We start from the raw sequence: 16,531 nt of genomic DNA, 5'->3' as shown, positions 1-16,531 counted from the left end.
AAATGGGGTGGTATGTTGATTATGTGTATACCTATATGCGTATTATAGGTAAAATCTTGCTTGGTTGCGTGTGGTGAAGATTTCGCGCATGGTTTGTAATGCTCGAGTTCACGAGGTGAGTGGAATGATTATGCATATGTGTATATAATGTATTTACTTGTACGAGATTCGATGTGGGTTTAATTTCGGACGGTCGGTACCACATCGGGTCAATATATGATACGGGTTTAAGTTCGGGCGTTCGATGCCATGTCATATATGTGTGTGGGCATGTAGTGTGGGTTTAAAGTTCGGGCGTTCGATACCACATTACACGTGATGGGTGGGTTTAAAGTCCGGGCGATCGATACCACTCCGGGGTTAGTGTTATAATTTGTTGTGCACTAACGGTTGTTGGGAACACCAATGGGAAATTCAAAGTACCATTCCTTGTACTATTGGTTAACCATGGTTATGTGTTGTAGTGTAGCATATTATATTGTTCGAGTTATATATGCTATTGTTTGTGCTAGCTTGTGGTCTTGGAGATTTAGCGATATACTTTGCAATGGTATGCCATGTAAATTGCTAGCATGTATGAGGTATTTGTGTAAGTGTTTGCAAGTAGGTATATTATATATGTATATGTATAATTATTGCATTCACTAAGCTTTATGCTTACCCCTATCGTTGTTTACCTTTTTACAGGTATTGTGATTATGAAGCTAGCTAGTTGTAGACTAGATGCTTAGGAGCGCTTGGGCTCGACGGGGTAGCTTATGGATATTTGGATGCTGATGGGGGATTTGGTAGTCCCCGGGATTATGCTCTTGGTATTGGGTTGGGTTATTGAGTCTTAACCCGTATTTCTTGTGATCGGGTCATCATTACAAATGATTTTGTAAAGTGTAATTTGTGTGCCAAGGGTCATGATAGATTGTTAAACGTATCATTATGATGTTATGTTTCGATTAAAACAGAGTTGAAAATGTATTATATTAATGGGACCTAACTAATAAAAAAAAAATGTACTCTGTTTTTGGTTAAACGGATTTAGGTTGTTACAATAAGCAATAACTTTATTTTGTTGCATAAGCACACAACCCATTCCTTGACGTGAGGCATCACAATAAACAACAAAATCTTCACTTCCCTCGGGTAGGGACAATACTGGTGCAGTTGTTAACTTCTCTTTCAACAACTGAAATGCGGACTCTTGCGGTTCTGACCACTCATACTTCTTGCCCTTATGAGTCAACGCGGTCAATGGTCGGGCGATCTTAGAGAATCCTTCGATAAATCTTCGGTAGTAACCAGCTAGACCCAAAAATTGCCGGACCTGAGTTGGCGTCTTTGGAGTTTCTCAATTCTTAACCGACTCAATCTTTGCTGGATCAACTTGAATTCCATTGGCCCCTACAAAATGGCCAAGAAATTGTACTTCTGGTAACCAAAAGTCACACTTAGAGAACTTTGCATACAACTGCTCATCTCTAGGCATAGTTAAAATTGAACGTAGATGTTGTTCGTGCTCTTCTTTATTCTTGGAGTACACCAATATGTCATCAATAAACACAATGACGAATTTATCTAGGTATGGCTTACACACACAGTTCATGACATCCATGAACACTGCTGGTGCGTTCATCAAACCAAACGGCATCATTGTAAACTCATAATGTCCATAACGTGTTCTAAACGCTGTCTTCGAAACATCAGCTTCTTTGACTCTCAATTGGTGATACTCGGATCTCAAATCAATCTTCGAATAACAACTAGATCCCTGTAGCTGATCAAATAAGTCATCAATCCTCGATAGCGGATACCGATTATTGACTGTTAACTTGTTCAATTCTCTATAGTCGATACACAACCTCATCGACCCATCTTTCTTTTTAACAAACAAGACTGGAGCTCCCCATGGTGAAGAACTCGGTCGAATAAATCCCTTGTCTAACAACTCTTGCAATTAACTAGACAACTCTTGGAGCTCTGGGGGTACAAGTCTGTACGGTGCGCGAGCCACCGGTGTCCCTCCTGGCACTAAGTCTATCTGAAACTCAACTTCTCGATCCGGTGGGAGACCAGGTAATTCCTCCGGAAAAACTTCAAGAAATTCCTTAACTACAGGAATGTCTTCGGTTCTCCTTTCTTCAGGTACAATCTGGCTTACGTGATCCATAAACGCGATACATCCCTTTCTCACATACTTATGAACTTTCAAGCAGTTAATGAGATGTAATTGTGAACCATTCTTCTCACCATAAATCATCATAGGTTCACCGTCAGCAATAGAAATACGAATAGCCTTTAGGTTACAGACCACCTCGGCTTTGTTATCAGCTAACCAGTCCATTCCAACCAAAAGGTCAAAACTTCCTAGTTTAATAGGTATCACATCAATGTTAAAAGGTTTACTTTCTAACATCAAGGTACAATCACGATAAATCTTATCGGCTCTCATCAAGTTACCATTCCCTAGTTCTATGTAATACACATTATCTAAGGGAGAAACAGGTTTCTTAACATTGTGACAAATATCCTTAGATATAAAACTTCTATCAACGCCAGTATCAAACAAAACATAGTTATTAAGATAGCTGGGTGAAAACGTACCTTTAACTGAGTTAAGGTCATTGCATGTTCTACTGGGGTGATGGATGGTTGAAGTACCCTGAGTAGATCCATCCTTCCTCTTTCTCGGGCAGTCCTTCATATAATGGCCTACCACACCTAAAACACTTATTCTTCTCGGTGTTAACCTTACAATCTTGGACTAGGTGACCCTTCCTTTGACACTTGGTGCAAATCAGCATTTTGCATCCCCCACGATGGTGTTTTCCGCAATTTCCACACAAGGGTAGTTTTCCTTTGTAGTTTGTGTTAGATGAAGATCCTTTCTCGAAGTTACGGGGCATCCCTTGTTTCTCACCTCGGTCCTGTGTGAGATTTCCAACATAATCCTCATACCGTTTCCTTTTCCCATTAACTTCCTTTAATTTAGCAGGTATCTCTTATCCTTCCATTCGGATAACTTGTTTCATCCTGTTAATCACCATGTTGATAACTCCGAGTATTGTCTTTGGTTGATGGGAAAGGACAAAACCAAACACCTCCATCGGCAATCTCGACATGTACCTCTCGATTGCTCTATCCGCTGATGGGACTAAATGTGGGCAAAGCAATGATAGCTCCTGGAACCAGTTAGTGTAACTAGCAATGTCAGTTCCAATGACCCTTAAGTTCAGAAGTTCATTTTCCCACCTTATCCGCTCTCGTCTGGGATAGTATTTCTCAATTGTACAATCAAAACCTGCAGCTACAAGAGCTTCTGTCACTCCTTGGGTAACGAGTTCTTCCACTTGAGCCTCGAACATTTCTGGAGTAAACATGGTCTCCTTCTACACAAACGATACATCGAGGTAAGATCAATGAAAAATAGAGTTATTAAAAATATACTAGCAACGAGTGTTGAAGACTAGTAAATAATAGTACCAAAAAATTCGTTAGTAGTGAGAAGTAGCGTAAGTAGTATTAGTAGTGTTAGTAGTGTTAGTAGTGTCACTAGTGATAGTAGTGGTAGTAGCACTAATTAGTAACATTAATGGCAATAGTAGTAGTATAACATAACACAAGTATTACGATCATACAAAGTTACTAAATATAGAATAATACCGCATGCAATAAAAGGTAATAGTTACTAATAGCATAAACCACCATTATTATAAATAAAATCCATGAGTGATAAACCAATTCCAAAAGTAGTAACCCAAACAATAAACATAATGTACTAGTAGCCCGGTTTATAACACCCGGTATGTCTTATATAACCAATTAAAGAAAGAATGGTGGGTGGAAAAGAAGTTGATGGTCAATGACCCTTCACTTCCTCTTCTGTCGGGTACGGGAGGCAGGTCCATCATTCCTCAACCTATCACATTCCACCTCCAATGCAGCAACCCTGGCAGTCAAGACTGCTATTAATCTCGTCATCTCAATGAACCTCGCTTCGGCCTTATACGTATAAGTATTTATACCTGTGACCCTTTCGTCCAGTCTATCAAGATCATCGGGGTGCGGGTATGTCCTAGTAATATCCCTCAAAGCGTTAACACGATCAACTACATCCCTTTTTTGGTTAGTGTGAATCAAATCCAATGCATAAAGGTTCACGGGATGACGGCGCATTAATCCATCTGACGGCGCGTTAATCCAGGTCCCACAGTTAACAGTTACGCCCTCTATGTGAGACGTTTAAAGCAATCGCATTTAATTTTATTAAAAGTTGACTCTCAAAAACTTAAGTCAATAATCCTAACATAGATTCACTGTTGTGATCGTAACCACAAGCCAACAGTATTTAAACAGTTATAAAAGTTTTAAATGCGAAAGTAAATAATGTTCATTTAAACAAATGCTGACTCCACGGCTAGACATGCAGCAAACACAGCGAAAGCCTACCTCTTAAGGACCTGAGAATAAAAACACGCAAAAACAGGTCAACAATAATGTTGCTGAATCTACAGGTTTAAAGTAATGTAGCAATATCTGAAAAATAGTTATCAAAAAAATAGTTTAGTTTCCTTGACCACGAGATTTTAACGTTTGCATAATCTGAGCACCTGAATACTAGCAATGACCCGAGGATAGAAGCCACTATACCCACCTTTACCTCCTAAAATGTTATACACTTGTTCGAGCATATCTAATGTTCAAAATAAATGCACCACAGTTATTATAGCGGGTGAGGTTGTCAACCTAACGGATCCGTCCATCTAAATCGTGCTTACACCGATGGTATTAAAAGTATTCAAGCTAGTGGCTTTTTAAACAAACTCAGTACACATTTATAGTAATCGTGTCAATACCAAAGCAATTGATAAAGTAAGTATAACAGTGTGTATTCTCATCCCTGAAAATATGTAAAAATTGGGACTGTAGACTCACCTTTGAATAAGCTTGGATGACTGACAAAACTTGTACGGTTTACGGCTGAGTAAGGCAACCTAAGTATACGTATATAGGTTGATCAATATATGTATCTTAAATAAGGGTGGTTTCATAGTGTAAGTTGTCTTATTGCTCGACTCGACGCGTTTCAAAGTAAAAGTCAACTATATCATGCAAGTCAAACAAAGTCAACCGAAGTCAAACCGAAAGTCAAACTTAGTCAAAGTAGTCAACTAAAGTCAACATCGATAGGTTCATGTCAAATGTTGGTCAACATGTCAAACCTAATTCAAACGATACGTTTCAGGTCATGAATAATCATTTTCACAATTTCAGTTTATAGTTGTGCACAAAGTTCATGAACACATAGCATACTTAGCACAATATCTCATAGTACAAAATTAAAGTAAACATGAAAAAATCCAGATCATAAATATACTTAAAATTGATTCCAAAAAGTCTGGCCAGGGACTCATACGATAATTAAAAGTCAGGAATCAGAAGGGGTACATTTGGGGTTTGCCCAGTCAGTTTCTGTCCGCGCACTGATTTCGTTTTGGCTATAACTGGAGTTAGGAACATGCAATTGATACAAGACCCGTGGCCATAATTCAAGGAAAAGTCAAAGTAACACATATAATAAATATAGCAAATTTTGTTTAGCCAATTTGTACAGTTTATTCATGCAAGTTGGATGTTCAGTTTTTATGCTCAAATCAGAATCCACATAAAGTACGGCTCTATTGTGCCCAATGCATAAGGTTTCAGAGATTGACATAAACTAATAATAATTTAAATATCATGTTAAAATTCATATTCCAGAATCTTACATGCTCATTCAATAAACACAATCCATAGAGTATAAAACAGAGAGCAATTACAGATTCGATTCTAGTTTAGTTAGTCACATTCGTACGCGATTATCCGAAGATCTAGATACAATTAGCCTATGATATCTACATGAGAGGTGAAGTACTTTTTGTGTATATTTCAAATATGCAAAGCTTTAATCATAGAAGTTAACACATTTTATCATACAAGGTTATTTTCATGCAAGTGGTGTATAAAACTACTTTTACATTAATTCAAGCATATCTTGGGTTATACATAAGCAAATGACATGATATCCTAGTCTAAATTGAGTTTTTTTAAATTATCTTTCCAATGGTATAAGTTTCAAATGCCAATTCGTTGTCTATCAATTCCATATTTCTGATCAATCACGAAAACACAACGTTAATTTTAATTAAGCATAACTTGATCATCCGAAAAGGAAATCAAGCGAATCCAAAGCCTATACTCAATAGTTTTTTGCAAGGAATCTGAATATAACATAATAATTAACATTTGAAAAATTTAATTTTTCTGATCATGCAAAAACAAATTCGTTTTTAAACCCTAACGCATCAAACAATCAATATAACGATTACAATTAACATGTACGCGTATAGACTTGAGAAATTGAAAACATAACTATGAAACTTTAATAAAAATCAGATTTTTATAATTAGGGTTCATGTAAATATACCTTAGATGAATAATCAAAGCACACCAATACGTAGAGGATAACGCGAATCACAACGTTTGTTCTTGAGGTTTGATAAAAAAATTAAAATTGAAGGTATGGTGATGGTGATGATGGTCGACAATCAAGGAGGGAGGGAGAGGGATCGACTGCTCAGTTTTCTGTGTGAGGGTTTCCCTAATTTTTGTTAAACATTCTAATTTATACTAACCCTAGTTCTCCTAAATTGCACATAAGTCCTCCAAGTAATCAAAATTAAACATAAAAGGGTGCGGAGGGGGTGGTTCGGCCGATTAGGCCCCATGGGGTACTCCCGGGCTCGTGTTTTGCAATTTCGTGTAATCGTGGCTCGTTTCAAGTGTCGTTTAGTCGTACCGAAGAACCAAAACGCTAAACCGATCGTTAAACGCAACCAAACGTTAATTTATTCAAAACCCAATAAATTAATTATTTTTAAAAAGTTAATAATTAATAAATTAATTATTAAAATAAACTCGAGCGTTTCATTGCTCAAAAAGCAGTTATTAAAATCATATCGTTTTTATCGTATTTCATTATCCGAAATATTTATTTGAATTAATATCAACCCATATTAATTATTATAACCCTCCAAAGATCAAGTACGCATTTATTACACATAAACACATAAAAGTCAAATAATCGCCGTTAAATAAACTAACGGAAGGTTAACGAAAGTAACAAAAAAAATCAGGGTTGTTACAGTGTTCTTCAGCTTCTTTGACATTGGTACGAATTTTAAGCTGCTCGAACTCTCTGATGTAATCAATAACATTCATGCTGCCTTGCTTTAGTGTATTCATTTGGATATACAGATCTTGCTTGTAAGCTTGAGGAACAAACCTCTTCTGCATACACTCTTTTAATTTGGACTAGGTTTTGAATGTCTTCTTTCCTTCATATTGCCTTTTCTTTTTCAGATTATCATACTACATGAAAGCATACTTCTTTAATCTAATTACAGCAACTTTAAAGGCCTTTTTTTATCATAATAGCCTTTAACCTTCATAATTCTATCCATGGTTTGAACCCATTCATAGTAATCTTCTGGATTAGAGGACCCCTCAAAATCAGGTGGATCTATCTTGATATCTTTCAAATCATCAGCTCGTTTCCTACGCCTTATTCTTCGTTGCGAAGAAGCATGAGATCCATCAGTAGATCCATGGCTACCATCTTCAGATTCAGTACTGGAAGACACAATGGTTGTATCTCCATTTCCAAATCTAGCTCTATTTCTTCTTGGTACACCATCTTCTAACAAATTAACCATTCTTTCCATCTGATGTTGCAAAGCTTCAATAGCTCTATCTCTTTGAAGATTATGAGCTTCTTCAAGAGTCATGTTTCTAGGAATCTCACCCATTTCAAATCATATCTGGAAATAAGCTTTTTAGCTCAAAAACATAGTATGAACTGAAACAACAATAAAAATGATAAGAAAGCTTCTATTGAACAACCTAAGCTCTGATACCACTTTGATGCGTAATTATGACTTTAAAATGCAATTTAGAATAAGCTTTCTTCACCCAACAGATCTGAACACGAAACCCCCAATTTGTAACAGTAACATCCCAAAAACAGAGTATAAAACTCTGAAATAAGAACACAAAGGATAAAGAATCTAAACCCTAAATTGATAAAGATACCACCACAATAAGGGATCTAGAAACACTCCAAACCTTCAACTACGGCTGATAAAGATTGCACCACAACTATAATATCAGATATGAAGATTTGGATTTCACCACAATGTTTGATAAAGTAACACCACAAACACTGATAAAAAACCACTCTTAGCCACCAGAATCAAAGATTCGTAAAGACACAGAGATTTTGTAAATAGATAAGATCTATCAAACTTTCATTCATTCATCAACTCTGAGTTTTACAATTACAAGAGCTCTCTATTTATAGGAGAAACATAACAACTACTTTTATAGATAAGACAAAAACATAAAAGGAAAAGGAGACAAAAGGGACAAACAATTACAAATTAGACAAGAATCTTCCTTGGACAGCTCAACATTCAAGAACAGCCACACATACGTGTTAAGCACATGACTTGGCCTGGTTATTGAAAAGCATAAGTTAAACTTGAATCGTATCAGTATGCCGACCCTCCAGAAAGAAAACAACGTCGCCTGCTGGTTGAACTAAGTTTCGTGTGCTGGTTAAACGAAAATTCCTCGGCTGGTTGAACTAGCTGGTTCGTCTAAGTATAACTTTGCTGGTTCACTTTGCTGGTTATCCGACTGAGTGCATTAAAGCTTTACTGGCTAAACTAAAGCTCATTTGTTGGTCCGTCCACTAGTTCTTCTTCTTTGCTGGCTTGCCTTCAACTATCAAAATCTTTATTCATGAAAACTTAACTACTTCAGTTTAAGGACTGAATTAGGGTAACCCCTGAGCCACTTGAATCAGCTCCAAAAACACTTAGGAGATAAGAAAGAGATGGTAACAAGATCATTGCTTGGACTGATTCGGGCGTAACACATTTAGAGCTTGTGCTGGTTGTGTTGCTGGTTACATTGCCCTGCTCACTCGTATCAATAAGCTACCAAAATTGATCCAAATTAGACCCAACTCAGCTATGAATAATTGCCATTTGGTCCATCTAACTTAATTAATGCATTTACACAACAGTCCCTCATATCCCGCTAGAAGTCGCGACGCGACAAATAAGGTCGCTACGCGAACCGTAGCTGTTTCAGATTCTGGGGTTGTAACAATATCCCCCACTTGGACCGGATCGTGTCCCCTTGATCCAAGCGGCATGTAATGATGGCAGATGCTCCAACATAAATTCCTCAGATTACCAAGTACACTCGAATCCTTTTCGGTGATGCCATTGCACCTTATAAGTCCGAATTCTCTTATTTCGAATCTCTTTAACCTTTTTGTCAATAATCGAAACCGGTTCTTCCACATAATCCAATTTGTTGTTTAATGTAATCTCATCCAACGAAACCCACACTGAGTCATCCACAAGACACTTGCGAAGACTAGAAACATGAATTATGTTGTGGATCTCCACAAGCTCTTCAGGTAACTCTAACCGATAAGCAACTTAACCCACACGCTCCACAATTTTAAATGGTCCAATAAATCGAGAAGCAAGTTTTCAACGTGTTCGAAACCGAATCACACCCTTCAATGGTGACACATTGAGCATCACCATATCGCAATCTTGAAACTCAATCGGTGGCCTTCGTTGGTTTGTATAAGATTTTTGTCTATCTTGCGCGGCCTTAAGACGAGCCCAGATCATCTCAATCTTTTGGTTTGTCTCTTGAACCAATTCAGCACTTCTAATCTCACATTGACCTACCTCACCCCAATAAATCGGGGTTCGAAACCTTCTTCTATAAAGCATCTCATATGGTGGCATTCCAATACTCTCATGGAAACTATTATAGTACAGAAACTCCACCAAAGGTAAATGCTCGATTCAATTACCACCAAAATCGATAACACAAGCCCTTAACATATCTTCCAATGTTTGAATGGTCAGTTCGCTTTGACCATCCGTTTGTAGATGATACGCGGTGCTCATTTTCAATTGAGTACCAATCTCCTCATGAAACTTACCCCAAAATTGAGAAATAAAACACGTATCTCGATCTGAAACAATCGACACCGGAACCCCTTGTCTCGATATCACCTCTTTAATGAACAATCTTTCCAATATCTCCAAAGAAATTGTTTCCCAAATAGGAAGAAATAATGCACTTTTCAACAACTTATCAACGATTACCGAAATAGTGTCGTATTGGGTTCTCACTGTTTTTGGTAACTTAGTGATAAAATCCATGATAATATACTTTCATTTTCACTTAGGAATTTCTAACAGTTGCAACATACCATAAGGCTTTTGGTGCTCGAACTTAACTTGCATACATGTAACACATTGCTCGACATACTTAATGATGTCTCGCTTTATACTGGGCCACCAATACTCTTTCTAAGATATATCTTAGTCACCCCCAAATGGATAGAGTACTTTCACTTATGCTCCTCATCAAGAAGCACTTGTCGTTACCCACCGATTTTTGGCAACCAAATTCTTCCTTGAAACAACAACAACCCGCGTAAGCCTAGTATAATGGACTTCGTTTTCCATTGAATTCGTTCTTCACACTTGTTATTAATAAAGGCCTCAATTACGAGGAAATTGTTAGTAATCATCATGCGCAATGATTCCACTCGGGGCCGGATATTGGTTCTTTCGAATCAACGCGCCCGCAACAACATTAGCTTTACCTGGATGATTAAGTATCAAACAATCTTAATCCTTCAACAAGTCAATCCACTGACGTTGTGGGTTGTTTAACTCCCGTTTATCAAAGAGATATTTCAAACTCTTATGATCCGTATAAATCGTGCTTTTAACACCATAAAGGTAATGGCGCCAAATTTTAAGGACATGAACCACCGCCGCCAAATCAAGATCATGTGTCAGTTAGTTCTTCTCATGTTCTTTTAATTATCTCATGGCGTAAGCAACGACCATAACCCTTTGCATAATAACACAACCAATCCCATTAATAGATGCATAACAATACACCATCATATCTTCGACACCTTCCGGTAACACAAACACCGGAGCTTGACACAATTTCTCCTTTAACAATTGGAAAGCTATTTCTTGCTCATTTTCCCAATCAAACCTCACATTCTTCCTCGACAATTATGTTAACGAAGAAGCTATTTTAGAAAAAAAAATGGATAAATCGACGATAATAATCGGCCAATCCAAGAAAGCTTCAGACTTCTGTAGGAGTAGTCGGTCGTTCCCACTTTTCTAATGCTTCAATCTTCACCAGATCTACTTGAATCCATTCCTTATTAAAAATATGGCCAAGGAATTGCACTTCCTTTAGCCAAAATTCGCATTTAGTGAAATTGTCATACAAGTTATCTTTTCTCAACGTCTTCAATACTTCACGAAAATGATGTTCATGTTCCTTTACATTCTTAGAATAAACGATTATGTCGTCAATGAACACAATTTATCTTATATGGGTTGACACACTCGATTCATAAGGTCTATGAATGCCGCGAGCGCATTCGTAAGACCAAAACGCATCACCAAAAATTCATAATGCCCGTAACGAGTTTGAAACGCTGTTTTCTCAATGTCTTCTTCACGATCCACACTTGATGATAGCTGGATTGTAAATTGATATTAGAAAAGGAACAAGCCCCTTGTAATTTATCAAATAAATCATCAATACGAGGCAACGGGTAACGATATTTAATCGTCACTTTATTTAACTCACAGTACTCGATGCACATGCGCATACTACCATCTTTCTTCATCACAAACAAAACCGGAGTACCCCAAGGTGAAGTAGTCAGTTGGATAAAACCCTTTTTTAACAACTCTTGGGTTTGATTCAACAATTCTTGCAAATCCATTGGTGCTAAATGATAAGCCATCTTAGCAATGGGAGTAGCTCCCAGAACCAACTCGATGCAGAATTCGACTTGCCATTCCGCCGAAATACCCGGTAACTCATCTAAAAACACATCCTCAAACTCATTTACCACCGTATAAGTAACTAGAGGGGGGTGAATAGTTACTTAGTGGTTTCTTAAAACTTTTTCGAAATCTTTGACAATTGAAATATAAGTTTTAAGTGTGGAAGTGTTTGTGTTTGTTAATGCATGTATGTAATAAATGTAAGTGCACAAACACAAGGATTTATAGTAGTTCGGGAGGATGTTAACTAATCCTCCTTAATCCACTCACCGATTCACTAATCGGGAGTTAGCTTCACTAAGCATTTCTCCAAACCCGGTGGAGATCCATTTACATCAAATGACCTTCAATAATCTACACCAACACTACTCCTAGATGACACTCGTCTTCACCTTGGACAAGCATCAATTTCCCAATGGAAATATGAACATCTTCCTAGTTCCCTTTAAGGAAGAATGATCACTAGATAAGATGATGTTCTTATCACAAGATCAATTCTACTAACTCAATCTCTCATAGTTCATTAATAGGTCAAACCAACCTTACTTAGATCAAACTTGTCTTTACTATGGACAAGTATTAATTCCCAATGTTATTAATCAACTTCCTAGATCCCTTTAAAGAAGTAGAATCACTAAGTAAGATGTTGTTTCCTATTACAAGAACTATTTGACATCCTTTACCCCCTAAGGAAGTATCATACAAAGTAAACTTAAAGATACAAATGATGAGTATAAAGTATACAATGTAATTCTACTTAGTGTAAGTAGAATCTCTTTCTTTCTCTCTTATAATCTCTTCATAGATATGTGCTTGAGGCTTGGGAGATCAGTTGATACGACTTTGAAAGAATGTTGGAAAGAGGTGGTCTTCAAGTTTGGCTAAGTAGTGTATTTATAGTCCAAGAAAAAACTTGACTGACACTGCGGTCTGGACCGCAGTCGACCGTGACATAGACCGCGCAGCCTCTGTAAAACTTTTCAATATATCCGTTGGAGCTCCTTTTGTGATGACCCAGAAAACTTCGACTAACTTTAAATCAAACTCTCGATACCATTTAATATTTTTGACAAGATAAGCAAAGTCAGTTAGGTTGAGTCTCAAAAATTTTGAACTGTTTCATATATTCAATTGACCTTCGACCATTCCCGAGGATTCACAAACATTTATTTGTAAATAGAAATGTATATATTTAAATATATATTAAATGGTAATTTGTAATATTACAAAATTTAGTTATTTAAATTAATAAAGTAATATATGATATTATAACTTAAATGATATTATATATTATAATTAATAAATATTAAAGATTCAACATATTATAATTAGTAAATATGATATAATATTATATTAAATTTAATTACAAGTTTTGAATATAATTGTTATATTAATATTATTATCGTTACGTTCATTATTATTATTGTTAATATTAATATTAATATTTGTATTATTGATATTATTACTTCTAGTATAAAATATTTATATATATAAAATTTGATATGTATAGATTGTTATATTATTATTATTAGATATTACTACAACAATCATTTCTAACATTATTATTATTATTAATTTTATAATTATTATTACCATTATCATTAAAATTATTATTATTATAGTTATTATTATTATTATTAGAAAATAATACTAATTATATATAGTAATCAAATATAAAAACAGATATATATATATATATATATATATATATATATATATATATATATATATATATATATATATATATATACTAATATATACTAATATATACAGATACATTATTTGAATCAGTATTATTGTATTAATAATATAATTATTATTTTAGATTAATTAAGTAAGGATTACAAGATCAGCTTCAATAACAGAATCAAAATCTGCTTCATACCTACATCAAACTGTATACAATCTTAATTTTTTATCTGCAATCAGTATAGATTGATTCCAATTTACCACACTAACAAACAAACTTAGTACAAATTAAAATTTAAAATGTATATTTTCTCCTGCTTCCTGAATCGAATATCATCTGTGTGATTGATATAACCTGTTGACAAGCAATTTGGTGAGCTGTAAAGAGTATATAGTCGATTACTTCTACATCACTCTGTAAATAATGTATACATAGAGTACAGAGGATCATCAATTTAGTTTGTTTCACGTCATGGTCAATCTTTATTCCTTCTGCAATTCATTAAGAAAAATCAAACAGACAGATACAAATTTTGTTAGATATTAATCAGATAAAGGCATCGAATTCTGTTTCACATCACTATCAGAATTCATATTTTTCTTCCATTCAATCCTTTTCACGATTCTGTAATCTGTCAACTGTCCTTCCGTTCCCTGCTCAAGATTCTTGGATGACTTCAATTAAACACTACAAAACAACTTCAATCAAATTCTGTTAGCCATCACTTTCTACTTTCTATTTTCTTTCTTCTTGATTGATTCTTCTGGTTGACTGCTTCCAAGCTATATAACAAAATTTTTTAGAAATAAATATCAAATAAAGGTACGAATTTGTTACAGGTCACCATCGGTTTAAAATTTTTCTCTTGTCTTCTGCCCTGCTCGATTCTTCCTGTCGACTCCTTCAATTGTATGTAACAAGCATATCATTTTTTTACCAACATCCTACACCACATTAAAACCAACACCATCACTCACGAACCCATTTCAAACCAATGCTACACTTGTTTGCTTTTCTGTATATTATAACTATCACCATAACCTTATGTTTCTTTGTTTCCATTTCTTCTTCCTGTTTCGATTGAGTAACCTGCAAAAACCACCACCTTATTTCATTTTTCTTCTTCGTGAAACATCAAACAAACCACCCCACTCTTCTGTTTTGCTTCTGCTAATCATATTTTGATCAACCCTTAACCATTAACATCAAACCCAACATGAATGGCCTTCTGTTGCTGCTACTGTTGCCGGAAGTCACACCCACACTCAAACTCACCTCACCACAAGTAACCACCTCTCTCTCTTTATTCTCTCTCTCCTCTATTTAATCGTAAACCCACCTGCAACCAACACCGTACCCTTGTTATGCAACATGCTGTGTTTACAGCTGCAATTGCCATCTATTTATTTTTATTTTTTTTCGAACAGATTATAACCAAACCAAAACCCTTAAACTTATTTTAATTGCAACATGATCGGTTAACTAATGATGTAAAATGAATGGGATGTTTTCATTATTAAAGGGCCACTACTCCTTCTTTTTACCCGAAAGATTCCAAACAAATAAACCCCACTCGTTTTTTTTCTTTTTCACGTGCTATACTTTCTGATACATGGGAACGAAGTGAAAAATGGGATCCAAGATAGGGGGTCCATGGGTTTAAACAACCATAATTTAATGCATGTGGTTATCCAAATGTTTTGGTCTTAGAGAAAGGCAATTGGTGGAATGGCAGCTGTCCATATCATGGACGTGTTGTTTTATGTTCTAGACACCCGAAATCAAATTGTATATTTAATTGAAAATCGTTAACAGGCCTTGAATCCACACATGTTCTAACGTGGACCTTAAATCTGTTTGTTGGGCCGTAATTTTTTCTGTTTGGTTGGGTTTCAGTTAGGCCATAAAAGTTAGTCTTTACATGTTGGGCCGTATCACAAACCACCATGCTATTCATGGCTGACTGCTGCATTTTTTTGTTCCTGTGCAATTAACGAAGTCGATATGATTTGATGATGATGTAAATCGTGGTGATAATAGTTAATGTAGGATGATTAGATGATTAAGATTATGATTAGATGATGATATTGTTTAGTGAAGATGATGATGGGATCGTAATGATATTGATAAATGTAACAATATTTTATATGATGATTATGATTATGGAGAAGATAACATGAAGCATGTTGTATACGATCATAATGAAGATGATATTAACAATGAATACGTTATACGTGATAAGATGATTAAAATGATAATTATGGTATGAGTATAATATTGATGAGATACAGGAAGATACGGGTCTTATAAATTTAAGTTTAGAATGAATCAGAAAAGACTGGTTGGAGGGATGGTTTGATGGGTGGTGTGTTGAGCGAGAGGTCGCGGGTTCGAGCATGGGCATTATTTTTTTTAGGCCTATTTTATGAGGTAGCCATCCTTATTATACTTATTATTATTTTTATTATTATTATCATAAGTATTAGTATTATTATCAGTAGTATTATTAATATTATTATTAGTATTATCATAAAAATTATCATTTTTCAAATTATTATAATTAACAATAGTATTTTTATTAAAATTATCATTTTAAGTATTATCATTCATATTATCATTATCATTATTATTATTATTATTATTATTATTATTATTATTATTATTATTATTATTATTATTATTATTATTATTATTATTATTATTATTATTATTATTATTATTATTATTATTATTATTATTATTATATTTTTTTACTTTATTATTATTATTATTATTATCATTTTTATTATTACTAGTATCGTTATTATTTGTATAAAAATCATATTACTATTATTATCAATATCACAACTAATAGTGTTATCATTACTACAATAAAAATTAGTCA

At 35.0% G+C, this 16,531-nt stretch overlaps 1 protein-coding gene across 1 annotated transcript; it reads right to left on the bottom strand.

The window, feature by feature from the left end:
• Positions 1 to 8,849: 8,849 nt before the first annotated feature.
• LOC139864015 (uncharacterized) lies at positions 8,850 to 9,863 on the bottom strand. Its single transcript, XM_071852607.1, has 3 exons — positions 9,623 to 9,863; positions 9,330 to 9,541; positions 8,850 to 9,029 (listed from the first exon to the last, which is right to left on the bottom strand). Exons 1-3 carry the CDS (start codon positions 9,861 to 9,863, stop codon positions 8,850 to 8,852), a joined length of 633 nt encoding a protein of 210 aa, XP_071708708.1.
• Between the last annotated feature and the right edge of the window lie 6,668 nt (positions 9,864 to 16,531).

The sequence above is a fragment of the Rutidosis leptorrhynchoides genome, chromosome 8 (assembly GCF_046630445.1).
Source record: "Rutidosis leptorrhynchoides isolate AG116_Rl617_1_P2 chromosome 8, CSIRO_AGI_Rlap_v1, whole genome shotgun sequence".
Taxonomy (NCBI): domain Eukaryota; kingdom Viridiplantae; phylum Streptophyta; class Magnoliopsida; order Asterales; family Asteraceae; genus Rutidosis; species Rutidosis leptorrhynchoides.
This window is presented reverse-complemented; position numbering and strand designations above follow the sequence as displayed.

What these genes read in the sequence shown, in the direction of transcription:
- LOC139864015 (XM_071852607.1), bottom strand. Translation starts at nt 9,863, where the DNA reads ATGCCACCATATGAGATGCTTTATAGAAGAAGGTTTCGAACCCCGATT. An exon ending in CAATGTGTCACCATTGAAGG is followed by an intron (nt 9,542 to 9,622) that starts GTGTGATTCGGT and finishes GTGTGGGTTAAG; the next exon opens with TTGCTTATCGGTTAGAGTTA. An exon ending in AGAGAATTCGGACTTATAAG is followed by an intron (nt 9,030 to 9,329) that starts GTGCAATGGCAT and finishes CAATTTTGGTAG; the next exon opens with CTTATTGATACGAGTGAGCA.